This window comes from Excalfactoria chinensis, chromosome 1 (assembly GCF_039878825.1).
Source record: "Excalfactoria chinensis isolate bCotChi1 chromosome 1, bCotChi1.hap2, whole genome shotgun sequence".
NCBI lineage: Eukaryota > Metazoa > Chordata > Aves > Galliformes > Phasianidae > Excalfactoria > Excalfactoria chinensis.
The window spans coordinates 74,468,710-74,485,341 of record NC_092825.1 but is presented as its reverse complement, the minus strand read 5'-3'; the positions used below and the strand labels follow the sequence as shown (position 1 = coordinate 74,485,341).

The 16,632-nt window shown below is 43.5% G+C and overlaps 1 protein-coding gene across 1 annotated transcript; it reads left to right on the top strand.

Moving 5' to 3' along the window:
• Positions 1–3,003: 3,003 nt before the first annotated feature.
• On the top strand, positions 3,004–12,284 carry LOC140247233 (3 beta-hydroxysteroid dehydrogenase/Delta 5-->4-isomerase-like). The gene is made up of 4 exons (XM_072326686.1): positions 3,004–3,134; positions 3,365–3,567; positions 7,586–7,750; positions 9,681–12,284. Exons 2-4 carry the CDS (start codon positions 3,414–3,416, stop codon positions 10,493–10,495), a joined length of 1,134 nt encoding a protein of 377 aa, XP_072182787.1. The 5' UTR covers positions 3,004–3,134; positions 3,365–3,413; the 3' UTR covers positions 10,496–12,284.
• Positions 12,285–16,632: the final 4,348 nt, after the last annotated feature.

The following is a 16,632-nucleotide window of genomic DNA, read 5'->3' as shown; positions in this document are numbered from 1 at the left end:
GAGTTTATTAATCTTAGCTTTGGAAGGTTAAAGCTGATGGAGGGGATCTTTCTGTTGCCTTTTACTACACAAGTGTGGGGACACAGAATCTGCAGCCTGGTTTCTTGTGTGTGAACAGAAAAAGGGTATAGCAGAAATGGGTAGTCACACTATTTACAAGAATGTTTATCTACAAATGGATTCGAATTGAACATTTTCCTTTGGCATATGTTGTAAATTTCTGTGACCCTTATATATGTAATTCACCCATCAGTTTTACTTGAAGAAACACACTTTTACCTAAAATTAAAGGGAAAATGAGACTAAATGTTAATTTCTAGTTAATTGTTCAATTCATTTGCTGCAACACATATGTACAAAGAATACAGAAGTCTTTCTGATCCTGAAGATTAAGTAAGAAAAGTTGATATTCACTTTCTCCTTTCTGCCAAAAGAGGCTGATACTACTGAGATAGGAGCTATTGTTTTTTGTCAGGCTTGAATGTGCCTAAGGCCTCTTAAGGCGATCATCGGACCTTGGTTGATGTGTCTTAAAACTGTTCTCTACTGAGTGAAGTTGTGGTAACTCAGAATTTCATTCAACATAGTTGTCCAAAAGTTAATTATTTAGGCCTTGTTGCCCCTTGTCAATTTGTAAGCTGAGAGAATGAAAAATGTTTCTAGGTAACAGACCCCCCTGGTCTGAAAGGGAAGAAGCTTTCCTTAAGCAAATCTGTGTCTCAGAGTATTCTCTCCTTCCCAGAGTTGCCAGCATGTAGACATTTTGAATTTACAGGCATAACATGTTAAGAAACATGTTCACTTGATATGAAAAATTTGGATTTTTCATGGCTTTTTTTCTTGGCCACCATTACTATATGTGTAAACAGTAAAAGGTTTGGTTAAAAGAACATGCATGTCTTTGATTTTCTCTGCTTTGGTTGTCATCACTCTGGACACGATCTAGTGACCTCCTTCCTCAACCCTTAAGATTTTACTTTCTTCCCAAAGGGATGGGATCTGTCCCTCTTTTCCTGCTCCTAAATAGCTCCTTCTGTCTGATTGCACAATAACAAAATAACCGTCTGTAAAAGTGTAATTATTTTATGCCACCTTAAACTTCTCTGCTTTGCAAAGGTAATTGTGTTTATTCCTTCTGGTATCATGGTTCAGTTTGTTCTCATTGACTGCTGATGTGATCTTTTTCTTCATTTCTCCATCAGCCAGCTGTTACCCCAATGTATTTTTGTCACAGTAATCACTAAAAAAGCTGGAGCACCAACACAGTTCCTGGGTCAGTAGACTGGGATACATGGATGCAATGGGACACAACAGGTAGCATTTATACTAGATAATCTGCTTAGTTTATATGTGTAGCAGTACTTCCACAGGATCCAAAATCTGCAAGCTCTAATTTTCTGAAACATGACTCTTGGACATCCACTCTTAGAGCATGTACAGCAGAAAAATGTCAGATTGCAAAGGCCTTGTTTTGTGATAAAGCCAAGGAGGAGGAAGACAAAGTAGATAAAAAATGACTATGCCTTGACACAAAATGCAGTGCTGGCAAACTTGGTACACACTGTTAAATTATGGTTCAGTGTACAGATCCCAAACCCACAGTATAGCCTTGAATTCTTTCAAGTTGTTCCTGGTGGTCAGGAGTCTGGTGTGCTCTGACCTCACTGCCCAGGGAAGCTGCTCCATAAGCTCCTGCTATTCTTGGGCATACTGGTAGGTAAGCATAGTGTAGGAAAGTGTCTCATATCCTAAGAAGCTCTGTTGTGTTGAGCCCTTTTACAACACACCTTTAGGGCGTTTATTTCCTTTCTCAAGGTAAAAATGAAGCACTGCTTCCAAGTCTTCGCACAGTACATTTGTGCATGCTGCACAAAATTAATTTATGCCAGATTCTGATAAAAGGACACAAAATCAAGGTCCTGTCCCAGAGGAGCCAAGGAAAGAAACACAGATAACGATTTGTTTATTTTTGGTAAAGCTTTATTGGGGTCAGGAATAGATTTCAAGGACAGCGTCACTGAAACAGTTGCCAAAGTTTTATCATCTGTGGCAGCCAGAAGCTCTGTTCTCCTGGAGCAAAGATGGTTTTATTTTCCTGTTGTTATTTGGAGGCACGTTTTTTCTTAAAATAAAATAAAATAAAATAATAATAATAATAATAACCAGCAATAAAGTCTCTATAGCTTTTCTTCAAGGATCTCTTTCGTGAGTGAACTAAAGTGCTTAGTTGCAAAAACACAATGAAGCATTTTTAAAGATCCATTCCAGCTTTTCAGCAATTTCAGCACAATTAGGTGTGTTGCTGAACTTCTTTGTAATATCCCTTGGCAGATTTTAAATGGCTACTACCTGTTCAACGTTTTGTTTCAGTCTTACTATCCATGCTTGAGAGAAAGGAAAAGTCAGGGCATCCTGCTAGGATATGAGAACCTGGAAAGGCAACGAGGACGGCATGCACTTCAAGCTGGCTCCTAAGCCCTACCCTGGTCCCACCCTTGGAAAGAATTTTGCTAAAATTGAGATGAAACCCTAATGAGAAATTACTGAGCATTTTCCCCTTTTTCTAGGGACAAAGAAAATAATGACACTGTTCACTGTGAAGCCAGCCACACCCTTACTTTAATAGACATTCTACACTAGACATTTCAGAGGTGAACCTTTCCAGCAGCTTTAATTTAACCGCTCCATACTTTAGAACATTTCATTACTCCAAAAGCCTCACATATTCCAAACACATGCAAAATCTCCTGTTTTGCACGGAGTGAGAAATCCCTACTATAATGAAGGAGATCAGCACCCAGAGTCCACAAACAGTGTAAACAGCTACTCCTTCTATTTACATTTAATGTTTTCTTCCGTATTACTATTACAGAAGCTAGCACAGCTAAAGAATGATCGGGACAAGGATTAGACCAGGTCTAATTGGGTGTTCAGACCCCATTGCATCAAGGACTTTCCACTCTGAAAGAGAAGGGGTGGAAGTACCATATTTGTTTGTAGCAAAGAAGACGTGTGGGAGGGAGGGGAATCAAAGTGGCGTGGTGCATAAATACAGGCGAATCTCCTCCACAGCCTCCTGAATGTTAGAGAGAAGGAACTGGAGTGGACATTGGTGGGATTTGTTTAGCACTGAGGTCGAGCACTTTCAGATATGTTAACATTCTCAGTTTGTAATAATTTGTAAATATCTTTTACTTTTGCATGGGAAAGCAGCATAGGCTACTATTGGGTAGAAATAACTAGCAAAAGGGAGAAATGCTTTAGAATTGTTGTTTGATGTGGGGGTCAGTTTGCTTTCCAATAATCTCTCTTTCTGGTTTTTGATCCATCTCTGGAGATTGATGCCCCGTGTTTGATTTCTCAGGCAAGAAGTGAACGAAGCACTACAGACACAAAGAGGAGCAACCAGAGCAATGTCACTGGCAGGGGTAAGGTGCCTGGTGACCGGCGCAGGAGGGTTCCTTGGCCAGAGGATCGTTCGCTTATTGCTGGAAGAAGATGAGGCACTGGCTGAGATCCGACTGCTGGACAAAGCCTTCAGCAGAGAGGCACTCTGGAGCTTTGGCAGTGAGTAGAATCTTGTGAGCATGGTGAGCTGCAAGTATGCATGCATATTGCTCAGGTGGATGGCTGGAAGCCCTTACCTCCCACTCAAAGCCAACTTTGTGGGCACAGGATTTCTTTCAAGAAAGTTTTGCTTTATTCCTATTTCACTCTCTCCAGCACAGAAATCAGGCATAAGACTTGATAGCAAGACTTTTCTTAGTCAGGCCCTGAGGATTCGCTAAGATTGGAAGACAGACCAGTATACTGATAATGCAGCAATCAAACTGCCTTCAGCTTGCCTTCTGTTGTATCTTGACTTTCCCTATGCACTCTCAGCACTGGCTGAGATTTCCATAGTTATTGCTTGAAATTTGATTATTATTATTGCAGTTGCTTGGAGGGCAGAACATTTGTGATATGCACAGAAGAGACAGGACCCATTTCAAAGGGCAAGACAAAACTTAGTTGCTTTGAGTGGGCTGGAAACAGCATAAAAGAGAGGTACATTCACAGTCAGGAGTAGTCTGTGGTAGAGAAAATAGCTCAGAAAACTATTTTGTACTTTGCTGTATCTCATTTCCTGGGATCCTGAGTACCTCTATAACAAGTCACATGGGTACCTTAATTCAATCATATTCTTTAATGCCTATCTGACAGACATTTAATTGACGTGCATTCCTCCATCACATCATACCCTCAGACCTATTCCTCCCCCATGCGGACATTATCTCTGTGGGAACCCTTATGGAATATCCCAATATAATTTGCTTAATAGCCACAATATTCTACAAAGTGCTTAAGTGCCACTGAAAAATAGTAACAGTGCACCATAAAACTGGTGCAAATTGTGCAAGCGGTTAGAATGGTTTTATACAACCTTTATGCAAATTCCTTCTCATTAAATCTCAGTCAACATTCCTCTGTGGATTTGCTAGAAGTCCTTGAGCCTTGCAACAGCTCTTTCTGCTCTGATTTCCTTTGCAGTGACTAAGCCTGCAGCTGCACAGGCTCCTGCAGCATCACAGTGTGTGTGAGCACATTCCTGGCTGGGCTGCAAAAGAGGTTTTGCCATTCCTTTTGTGTTCACAGTAAAGCTCTGTGCCCTCTTTCCTTCTCCTCCCCCTTCCCTCCCTAGAACACTGCCCAGACACACTGCCTTCTTCTGCTCTTGTTACATTGCTGCTATCTGATCAGTTACCAGAGCCTTTTTTTCCTTTTCTTTCCTGCCCCATAAACAGGCGGTAGGGACAGCTGGCACGTGGTTCAGTTGTGTTTGAACTGCCATATGCCCCTGCACTTTGACTATTGGTCCTTCTGTTCCTATCAGCTTCTGTAGCTAAATGTCAAGTGCCTGTGCTCAGGACATCTGATGCAGCTTCCTTCTATTCCCTTTCAAGCCTTTCTCTAGCACAAGAATCCCTACTCCAAACACAAATCTTTTGCAGACATGGGGCTGAAGTCTTCTAACCTCCAATACTTTCACTGCAGTGACTTTGGCTTGATGGCACACTTTTAAATTTTATTGAACAGCCAAGAGCAGAACTGAGTCTTTTTCTGTTTGACTGAGCTCTCCAAGTACCTTATATTTGCAACATTTTGCAGAGTCAGGGTCATAGTTAATAAGACACAGGAGCATGTGCAAGTTACAGCTCTTTGTGCAGGTTTCTGCTGGGGCACTCAAGGACACTCGTCTTTTACTGAAGCAAGTTTCCTGCTGAGACCTTTGCAATCACTCTCAGTCCAAACAGAACAGTGGCATTTGCTGTCTTCCATGCCCACAGGGAGTCTGGGAGGGTCACCTCAATGCAATGTGCTGCGAGCTGGGGCCTGCCCAGTTGTTCTGTGTGGTTGAGAATTAATATGGTATGGAACATGGTAGTTGGTGCCACAGGTTTCCTACCACTCTTTCCCATTACATCATTTCTCTGGTTTCGGTTATGCAGTTCTTTTTGTATACAGATACACGTGCAGATCAGGTTTTTGCACTACTAACCTGAAGCTGCTCCGAAGTAGAGGGGAAGTAGAGGGACAAGGAATGGCACTTTGTTAATATTTGTTTTGTTGCTGTTTTGGCTTGGTTTGGTGTTGTTTTTTCTTCTTCCCCCAGTACTTTTGCTGGGAGAAAGTTGGGAAGTCTCACATCCTTTAGTTCAATGTGGTAGATTTACCTTTTTCACTGTATTCAAAAAGAAATGGAAAGTAGCTGTAAGAAAAACTCAGCAGCTGACCCATGTCCTGACCTCCCTGGGCTAAAGAAACTAGTCTGCATTGCCCTTTACAAATGTAAATACAATGCAGTTTTCAGTTTTATCCTATGAATGAGTGAATGTATATCACTTTAAGGAACCATCCATTTACCCAGGAAAGTGGAGAGAACTCTTGTACAGGACAACATACAAAAAAAGAGAGTTTAGGGCAAATAATCTGACTGGATTTGGTGAGTCAGACACTGCTCACAACAGGGCATTATATTTTACTAAATAAACATTACATTTCCAAACAAAAACTACCATCTAGCAAGCGAAGAGCATTGCTTACAACTCGGCCTCTTATAACCACAACTTCAATTTCAAGCCCAAGCAAGGCACAGAGCAGCTGGACCACAACTTTCCAATGACTGATACCCTCCATCTCTGTGATCAGATTTATAAAAGGCAGTTCCTTTTATATTTTTTTCCTGAAAGCTTTGATTTTCATGTGTAAAACCCTCAATTTGCCTAGTTTGTGCCCAACCACAGTAACCACTCTAAAGTATATGTATGTCAGAATTTACATTGTGAAAATCACATAGTTCAGTTCTTTGGATTACTGCATCTCCACAAAGTATTACTTGTTGAGGGCAACCCTCTATGGGCTGTACAAAGACTAATGTTTGTATCAGATGCTTCACAACAAGCTTATCCCCATCCACACAGGTAGAGGTCAGTGTAAACCACCTGAAAACAGAGCCCTGGGAAATAAGTGCACTCTGTAAAATAAAAGAGCATAGGACAGCACATGGCAGTGATCATGGTGGAAGGGCAACAGCTTTAGATTTAGTGAGCTTTTGGAAACGTTGAGCAATTAGTCTCTTGTTCCATATTTCAGATGAAGAGGATGTAAAGAAAAAAATAAGGCCCTCAGACTTGTCAGAACAATTGTTAAACTAAGGCAGGATTAAATTCTGTCAGGTTACGAGATGAAGAGAGAAAAACACTGTAAATGGTATCTCATACTCAGTTTCATGTCTTAGCAGCTGTGTCTGTCAGTGTTTCTCCATTAAAGATATGGGGTGAAATCCTGCCTGCTTGGGAGCCAGTGACAAAACAGTAGCATACACACATAGTCATGGCTGAGGTTAAAAGCTGTGTAAATTAATCAAGTCCTTGCCTTATATATGTTCGCTGAAGCTGGAAGAAGACAAAGCACCTGCCTGTGCCTGGGGAGCCCTCTAGTGCATGCACAGCAAGAAGAGGACTTGCTGTAAAGACACTGCGTCCTTAGAAGATGCAGGTTGTACTGAGAAAACGCTCCTCGATGGCAGAGCTGCAGGCAGGCAACCAGATTCTCAGCAGAGCAGCCTAGCCTCAGTCTGTAAGTTCCTCTGTGCCATTAGCCACCTGTGGGTGGAGAGGGATCATTCTTCACCTTCAAGACAGGAGCACGCAGTGTCTGGCTGTTTGGTGCTTGGGTTAATACTTCAGTAAGAAGGCAGCCTCTAGAACATATATAGCTAGAACTGCTCCCCTTGTGAAATTTAAAATAGACCAGTTTCATACCTGAAGGTCCCTGCTGGCAGTAGGAAGAATTTCTTGATGTTATTTTTCTATTTGTTTGTTTGTTTTTTAAAAAAGGAATTACATTGAATATGGCTCTGAAAGTATGGTACGTGATACAACATAGGACTTGTAGCTCTGCAGTTAGCACCTGACATTACAGCCATTGGAAAATGCCTTCTGTTTTGACAGCTTCAGCAAGCACACAGCCCTCCATCATTTCTTCCAGCATCCATATTAGGATCCCTGGAAGGACTTTGCTTTGTTTTCTGCTGTCTCTGCAGAGTTCCAGGGCAAGACTGAGGTGAAAATCCTGGAAGGGGACATCCGAGATGTGGAGTTCCTGCACCGTGCCTGTCAGGGAGTCTCTCTCGTCATCCATACGGCATCCATCATTGACACACTGGGCCTTGTGGAGAAGCAGGTGCTTTGGGAGGTCAACGTGACAGGTGAGAGGGCAAAACACCTTTCTCAGGCCCCTGCCTGTCACAAAATCTCCGTATATTCCCTAAAAGAACAAGTTCACCCTCATCCCTCTGAGCTACAAACCTTCTGTGCTATGAATGGGCACTGCCTGCCTTCTGTGCATACTGAAACTTCAGCTCCTAGGTGACGATACAGGGAAGGTGTCTCGTTACTGTAAGAACCTTCTCATTTTTTTACCATGCAACTTTTATTTTCAAATAAAGCACATTTTATTTGGGTGAAATTGAACCCAAAAGGACAGCAATTGACATGATAATGTGATGTTTGTTCTGATAAACTTGCTCTCCATTTGATTTTATCCAGCTCTTCCAGCTTTTCACTTTCCTACGTTTTTTCAAACAGCACTGATAGCAGGAATAGTTATTTAAACTATTATTTAAAATATTATTTTTTAAAGTAACATAAATTACTAATTAATTTCTGAGAAGAGCCTGGCTTGTGTGTTACCTAAACATAGTGACATGCTTGGAATTACTTTTCAAGTGACTTTATTCCTGGCTTTTCTTCCCTTGTACTGCTTTAGTTTTTCATACAGCCTCGTCCAGATTCATACTGCATTTGTTTCAGCATCTCTTATTTTCTTGCTCAAGTTTGAAAAAAGGATTTTTGTGCCCTATCAGTTTAAATTCAATAATTCTTCTCATCCCTTAATCATTAATGGGGCTGTATTTTGCTGCAAACATTTCTCACTCTTTGAATCACTTTTTGTCATTGTATTTTCCTCAGCAATGCTTTGCGCTGCCTTTGGATATTGTTCTAATAGACTAAGAAGGTTTGTTAATGTACTTATGTACCAACACTGGATTTTGTCCTCCAGGTTTTTACCAATACCTTTCTGATTTTGATTTAATGTTTCGTTTCCAAAGATTTTCAAATGCCTCTGAACTGTATCTTCTCTTTCAAAGGCACTTTCTCTTTCATATATAATGCCCCTCATTACACCATGCACAACATACAAGGTGATTTCTGCCTCAAATCTCAGAAGAAAAAAAGAGTCAATTTGCAATTTAAACAAATTACTAAAATATTTATTTCTTACCACACTGAATGGGGATTTCCTATTTTAATCCTCCTAGCTACTTGCAAGGCCTTGAACTGGCCAGCTTACTTCTCCTACCCTTGAGATAAGCATTATGATAAGATACTGAAAGCAAGAAATCCTGTATTTTTAAAATACTATCCAAAAAGTCACATTACAAGCTGCTGAAGTGAAGTTAAAAGCAAAAGCCAGGGTATTCCAGAAATGGAAGCATGCATATTTCACCATGGTTTTTGACTGCATGGTATCATATGTTGTTCTGACATAAGGTCTTTCTCTTCAAGCCCTCCTCAGATTCCTGTTGGATGATGGATGAACTTCCACTGAGTGAAGTTTTGAAGCAAACCATCAGGTCCCACATTAATTCTGCCCCTGCTTAGAAAACCACCCACAAGCATCCTTAAGCCTGGAAAACAGGGTATTCACCACACACCATAGAAAACTGATGTGATGGAGACTCCTGAGGGTTTTCAGCCATAGGCCAATTCAATCTACAGGCACCAGATCCTGTCTTTGTGCTCAGTGAAGTTACTTGGTACAAGAAAGAGTAACATTTTCCTCAAGCATGAAAAAGCAACCCACATAATTAAAAGCAAATGTTCCTTGGTGTAAAATTTCTGCTGCTACACTGACACCACTTAAGAACAGGTTCAGGGCAGGCCTAGTTTCATTGAACGTGTCCAGCTTGGTACAGGATTTCCACAGCTGCATAGAGGGGAGGTCTGGCAGAGTTCAGACTAGAGGTGCTGTCCTTGACCTGAAAGGCCCACCTTTCTTGACCTGGGAAGATCCAGGCTGGATCCTTTTTCAGTTAACTCTACATGCCACCTAACTTCCATGTTTCTCTTTTGAAGGTACTCAGATGCTGCTGGAGGCATGTGCTCGCTGTAACGTTCAGCACTTCATATACACCAGCACCATAGAGGTGGCGGGCCCAAACTGCAGGGGTGACCCAATTTTCAATGGTGATGAAGATACACCTTACGAGAGTACATCCAAGTTTCCTTATGCTCAGAGCAAGAGGCTGGCAGAGGAATCTGTGCGGAAGGCAGATGGCCAGATGTTGAAGGATGGAGGCACGCTTGTGACCTGTGCCCTGAGATCCATGTACATTTTTGGAGAAGGATGCCCATTTCTTCAAGGTCATTTGGATAAGTGCCTGCTGAATAAAAATGTCTACCTGCGCTTCTCCAGGAAGGAGGCTTTAGTAAACCCTGTTTATGTGGGGAACATTGCCTGGGCACATGTGCAGGTAGCCAAAGCTTTGCAGGTCCCACAGAAAGCCAGACATATCAGGGGGCAGTTCTACTACATCTCAGATGACACTCCTCACATGAGCTACGCAGACCTAAATTATGAGCTGACCAAGGAGCTGGGCTTTGGAATTGAGCCTTGGCTCCCCATGCCTCTGACAATGCTCTATTACTTCTCAATGCTGCTGGAGATTGTGAGCTTCATGCTCAGGCCCTTTGTCAGATACATCCCCTCAACCAACCGACACCTGGTCACTCTGCTGAACACCCCCTTCACTTTCTCCTACAGAAAGGCACAAAAGGATTTTGGCTATGTGCCCCGTTACACGTGGGAAGAGGCAAAGAGGTACACCAGCCAGTGGATTGCCTCCATAGTCCCACAGAGGAAGGAGTACTTAAAAAGCAAAAAAGCCTAAGTGCTAAGAAGAGCTGAGGCCTGACTCACCGAAGGCCACAAGACGGTGCAGCTGGGTAAACAGCAACAGCAGATAACCACCCAGTGTCTAAGTGAAAAAAAGTAAGAAAGTGTACCAGCACCCTCAATCGTTCCCAGAACCAAAATAAATAAAGGTGAAATGTCCATTTGGTTGTCAAGAACAGTCTGATCAGGGTAATGTTATTGTATAGTCCTACACTTGGACAGCATGAAGACATTGAATAAGACTGCACTCAGCCCTTCTTTGGACTCCATACATTCTTTAAGGCTTTGTAAAGTAATAAAGCCATGACTTGCCCTAGAATGATGACTACAATTTGCAAGCATGTATTGTTAAGCTATACCCATCTCATTCAGCATTACACAGCAGGCAGAAGCCACGTGATAGCAAAAGCAGTTACAAATCTTGCTTGCTTTTTCAAAAACATCATCCAGCTTTCTGTAGTACTGACAGTACAACCTGAGAGGAAACATGGGCAGGGTAAGCCAACAGCACAGTGTTCAGTGCAACATTATCTTTAATGAGGGCAGTTGTGTAGAGGGAAAGGAATCAAATTATATCTGTTCTTCATCCCCTCTCATTTTCCTAGTTAAGATTTATCAAACTTGATGGCAGCCCAGGAGAACTATAGCTGCAATATGATGGGAAGGTGAAAAATATTGCAGGACAGCCTTGGTCACTGGAGACATTCCACTGCAGATCCGGGATTTTTGAGAACACTGGAGAAATAACAAACATGGCTGAAAAGAAATATAACACTATTTTCAGGTTTCACCTGGGAGCAAAGGTTAACATTAGCCACAGCATATACCCTCTTCCTGTGTTTTTCCTTATGGCTCTGTGCAGCATGTGTTGTGAAAGACAACTACTGGTTCATTTTGTTTTGCTTTTTGGCTCAAACCTTGCTTTGTGAGGCCTTTTTGATTTTGGCTAAGTGATGTGTATGTCTCTGGTAATACCCCTCTTATGGTTTGTATGGTGGGACATCCTGCACACACACTTTCCCTTGCAAGTTCTATAGACTATAACAATACTTGAACTTGCCAAACTGGTACACGTATCTCTCAGCATTTGAATTGCTTTGGAAATGCTCAAAAGCATCTTCAAAATTCTATTCCTATGTAACTTCGGAGCAACATGCAGTGTTGCGGTGTGGTGTAGTAATACCTTCCTTCTGCCCAAATAGAGTGTAATTAAGCCCACAAAATCTGTAGCAATTGTGTAACCTTTAATCCTTACCCTCACCCCTCCTATGCTTAGTGGGTTTTTTGCTTTCCTCACCACAACGGACTGTCGTTTACACATCGATTTCAAACAACCTTTCAGCCACTGGGTGGCGTGAAAGGCACCATTCCCTGCTGACTGTTCTGTTGGGCCAGGGGTGTCACGCTAACCTTGAGAAAAGAAGCAAAAAAGGAAACTGAAAAGTGGAAGATAAAAGGTCCACTCTCAAATAAATACTTTGGAGAAGAACTCACAAAGAAAAAAAATCCTTAGATGGAGGAATTCCCTGAGGGAGAAAAAACCTCTTAAGAAGAACCCCTTGTGGCCTGCTTGCTGCAGAGTTCCCTGGCTTTCTCTCATCCCTCACAGTGATTGGACGAGGTCCTGAGATCAACCAACCTACGATGAAACACCAGGTTGCACCTACAGTGGTGACTGTCTCTCTTGTTAATGCAAAGACTCCTTGCTTTTCTTTCCTACCTGTTTTCTGTCACCCATCTTACCTTCCCCATAACCCTAAGCAACTTGGATTTGTAATAAACTGGTTGGGCTAACATTTGACCTGTTGTGTCTTAAACTCGCCATCAGGTATACATACACTAAAAGAACCTCCTCTCCCTCCTATAAATTGGAGCAAGACATAGGTCCAAAAATCTAGCAACTGTCTGAACAAATACCTTTTCTGAACAAAAAGAAGTGATTCAACATTTTATTCTTATGTTTACAGTTCAGTTGTTGAAAACAATTCTAAAAGATGGGTGTTCTATTCAGGATGGTGTGAACAGAAGCACTTTACCAGACTTGATTCCAGATATGCTGGCAGCTTAAAGACTGTATTGATCTTAATTATTCAATGTCTTTGACACAGAAGAATTTTGGAGTTGCAAATTCATGGATAGAACCTACACCAAGAAAATTTCTGTGTGTGCTGGCGTTTAAAAATGGATAAGAGGCATTATTTGTCTCACCTTATTCAGCTCAAGGCAGATGAGCAGCACATCGGTGTGAAGACTGTAAGGCAGCATCATTATCATTACGACATGACCTGTGTTCCTCGGCATCAAACTATAAGAAAAATAAGGACATTTTTACTAAATATTTTAATTCTCCAGTGAGGCCCTAATTTGGTTCAGTTAATTTCATGGAAGCAATTTGCAAACATTTAAGATAGTCTTCCACTCACAGGCTGGGAGGATCAAATCCCTGCTGCTTAGCCCAGCTGTGTGATTTTCTACACTTTTATTTAAGTTCAGGCTCCAGAATTGACTAAAATGAGGTCAGATCCACCCTGTATCAGATAAAAAACCCCACTCTTTATTAACAGCAGAAAAACTGCACCACTCAGCTTGGTGTCATCAGCAAACTTGCTGAGGGTACACTCATCCTGCTCTCTGTGTCATTGATAAAGATGTTGAAGAGCACAGGTTCCAAGACAGACCCCTGAGGACACCACTCACGACTGGCCTCCACCTGGACATAGAGCCATTGGCAGTAACCCTCTGGCTACATCCTTCCTGTGTCCCTGTGAAGTGCAAGACCAATTCCTGACAAGTTTAACAGAGCACCTAAAACACCTGTAGGCACTGTTTTCTCCTGCAGTTCAGTTAGTGACTCATTTTCCAAATGAGCACTCCAGCACCTGGTGCCTATATTTTTGTTTATGCCTCCTCATTAAGATGGTGGGAACTTTTGTCTGGCTAATCTTTCTTAAATCAGATTATTGAAGCATCAAATTATGCACCTACAGCTTCTCATTGAATGCTTTTTATTTTTGAAATATGCCTGTGCCTCCAGTTTTTCAAGGTGGTGATTTCTGCAGGAGTTAGATGTACACATTTCTGAAAATCCCACTAGGCATCCACTCACACCTTCAGGCATTAGGTGCCTGTTAATCCAGGCTGAAAACACCCAGGGTTTTTACATGTAGCTGGCCTTTGTGCACGCTTTACATGCTAAGGACATAGGAAACAGCATATATTTCAAGAAAGACAATCTCAGAGCAGGCCTCTCATGGTCCATCTTGTAATTGACGCCTCTTCTCTGTAAGGCTCTAGAAACAAACTCTGGCATGCAGACATTGCTGGAGCAGCATGGTTTTCCTAGCCTGCCACAAGGAGCAACAGACACGTGAAGTTTGTTCAACTCTGAGCACAGCATGACAGATTTTGACTGTAAGCAATGGTTGAGACAGGCATTTTTTGCTATGCTCAGGTTTCCTGGCTTCTAGAGACTTGTTCTCAGCACTCTTAATTTACTACTGACATGATTACAGAGAGAAAGCAGTTACTTCTCTCATCTTTTCTTTGACCCTGCTCTCTCAGTTCATGGCATTGCTATATATGAGGCAAGGGAAATAAGAAAACGTCACTGTGGGGCTAAATCAGCTCCTGTCACGTGCAACGTGATTCACTGCAAATTGTCCTATCAATAGCATTTCCCACTAAACCAGGCTCCTCAGTACAAGATCTAAACATGTCTTGAATACCTCCAGGGATGATGACTCCACCACCTCCCTGGGCAGCCCATTCCAGCACCTGACCACCCTCTCAAAGATGAAGCATTTCCTGACGTCCAACCTGAATCTCCCCTGGTACAGCTTGAGGCCATTCCCTCTAGCCCTACTGCTAGTGGCGAGGGAGAAGAGGCCAACCTGTCCCTGACCACAACCTCCCTTCAGGTAGGTGCAGAACATTATATGGTCTCCCCTGAGCTTCCTCCAGGCTCAGCAATCCCAGCTCCCTGTAAGACTTGTGCTCCAGACACCTTTGGGCAGCTTCATTGCCCTTCTCTGGACACGCTCCAGGGCCTCCATATCTTTACTATGGTGAGGGGCCCAAAACCAAGCACAGTACTCCAGCTGCAGCCTCCATAGAGCTCAGTATGGCTGGACAATCACTTCCCTGCTCCTGCTGGCAGTGCTATTTCTGATGCAAGCCGGGATGCCATTGGCTTTCTGGGCCACCTGGGCACGCTGCTCGCTCATGATCAGACCAGATTCGGCCAATACCCCCAGGTCCATTTGCTCTACACAGCCTTCCAACCACTCTGCCCCAGGCCTGTAGTGTTGCCTGGTGTTGTTATGGCCAAAGTGCAGGAACAAAGATTTCCTTCGTGTGGCCTCACCCCACAGGGCTAGAACATGCCGGGCTGGATGAGATCTGATCCCAGTCCTACTCACTGGCATCGTCTGTTTGAAAAGGAAGGACTTTACGAGCAGCCTCTGGATAGGATCGACATCTGCTTTACGGGATGGAAATACGCTGGCTCTGTAAGTCTTTGCCTCTTACTACCACTAGATGGTACCCTTAGCGAGCATTTCCCCTCACTGCGCAGTCAGTGCGATTCAATATTCTGACTGCAATGTTTCTGAATCGAGAAAGCCTGCACTTTTCTCACAAATAAGACAGGGCCAGGTTGCTGGTGCAGGCTGCTGGCTGCTAGTGAGAGTCTGGGGGTTAGAAAGTCTGTAACACAGAGACCTTCTTGCTAGGAGCCTGAGAAAATGGCTCCTGAGGTAGGAGCCCCTTGGGCCAGCTGCAGCTTTCTGAGATCTTTAATAGATCCACGTAGCTTTAATGGCGAAACTCCCAATCATAAGATAGGAGCAGAAGGAACTTCCTGATTTACTGTTTTGTTAAATACACTGTCTTCCCCGACTTCTTCATCTTTCCAAGATGGAGGCTAAAACCCACCAGCCTGCCAGCATCGCTCTCGCATGCAATTCTCTTGCCATTTCCTTATGGTTTCTTACTGTTTCCTGCCATGTGTATCCCAGCCTGAGCATGTCTATTTTTAGGCAAGTCAACTTATTTTGTACAGTATCAGCCACTCTGTGACCTTTCTCTCCCAGCCCAATGCTTTCATCCTCAGTCCCCTTCCCTCCCTTCCCCTCCCCTCCCCTCCCCTCTCCCCTCCCCTCCCCTCCCCTCCCCTCTCCTCTCCTCTCCTCTCCTCTCCTCTCCTCTCCTTCCTACTTTTCAATCCTATTCCATACTACTCTACTCTACCCTACTCTACTCTACCTTTGGAAAGAATGTAGCAGAGCAGAGATCTATCAGAACCATGTGTCATAAATGCATCAGAGAGACCTCCTTGGGAAGAGACCAGATGACAGCATTCACCTAGAAAGGGCCTTTCAGGGCTTCCACAGCAACCATCCTCACCCAGAAGATGTTATATGAGGTGAACTCTAAGGTGACAGTAATTGTAAGGAAATCTCCAGTTGGAGGTCAAATCCACCAGGCGGTGGGACCCCCACCCTGCAGCTTTCTTCTTGTCATCCAGCACTGAAGACATACGCCTACTGCTCTCCAGGAGGATGGAGTGGCTGCAAAGGGAACGGAGTGGTAGACGGAGCAGTGCTGCAGGGGTGCAGGGGTTCCAGCAGCACTTATTTGCTAAGAGGAGTTGGAGTCCTGGTGCTGCTTCCTGCTGTGCGGCACCACCATGCTCCTGGGGGTGAAGGGGCTGCCTGGGGACATGGCATCCTGGGGGCGGCTGCATCTTGCCAGCCCTCCTCCACCTGCAGTGAAGGTGCGCTGATGCAGCTGGGATGTGCTGGAGTCAGTGAGGAAGAAATGGCAGAAGCTGCCCAACAGCAAGAAGTTCTGTGTTCTGCTAAGCACAGTGTCGGCAGTCCCCAGCAAGAGGTAAAACCTCACAGTGCTCCCATCCCAGTTCTCTGTCCCCTGGGGCGCTGCTCAGAACTTCAGCCCATTTTGGTTCCCCTGCAACGGGATGAAGCTGAGGCATGGCAGAATGGTGCTGCATGGCTGGGGACTGCCATTGTGAGCGTGCAAATTCTGACACTGGATGGGTGAAACCACCAGTGCCATCCCACCTCCAGACTGCCATCCATGGTGCATAGAATAGCAATACAACTCAGATGAACA

Coding starts and splice junctions, on each gene's coding strand:
- LOC140247233 (XM_072326686.1), top strand. CDS start 3,414: ATGTCACTGGCAGGGGTAAGGTGCCTGGTGACCGGCGCAGGAGGGTTC. Junction 3,568..7,585: donor GGCACTCTGGAGCTTTGGCA/GTGAGTAGAATC, acceptor CTGTCTCTGCAG/AGTTCCAGGGCAAGACTGAG. Junction 7,751..9,680: donor TTGGGAGGTCAACGTGACAG/GTGAGAGGGCAA, acceptor TCTCTTTTGAAG/GTACTCAGATGCTGCTGGAG.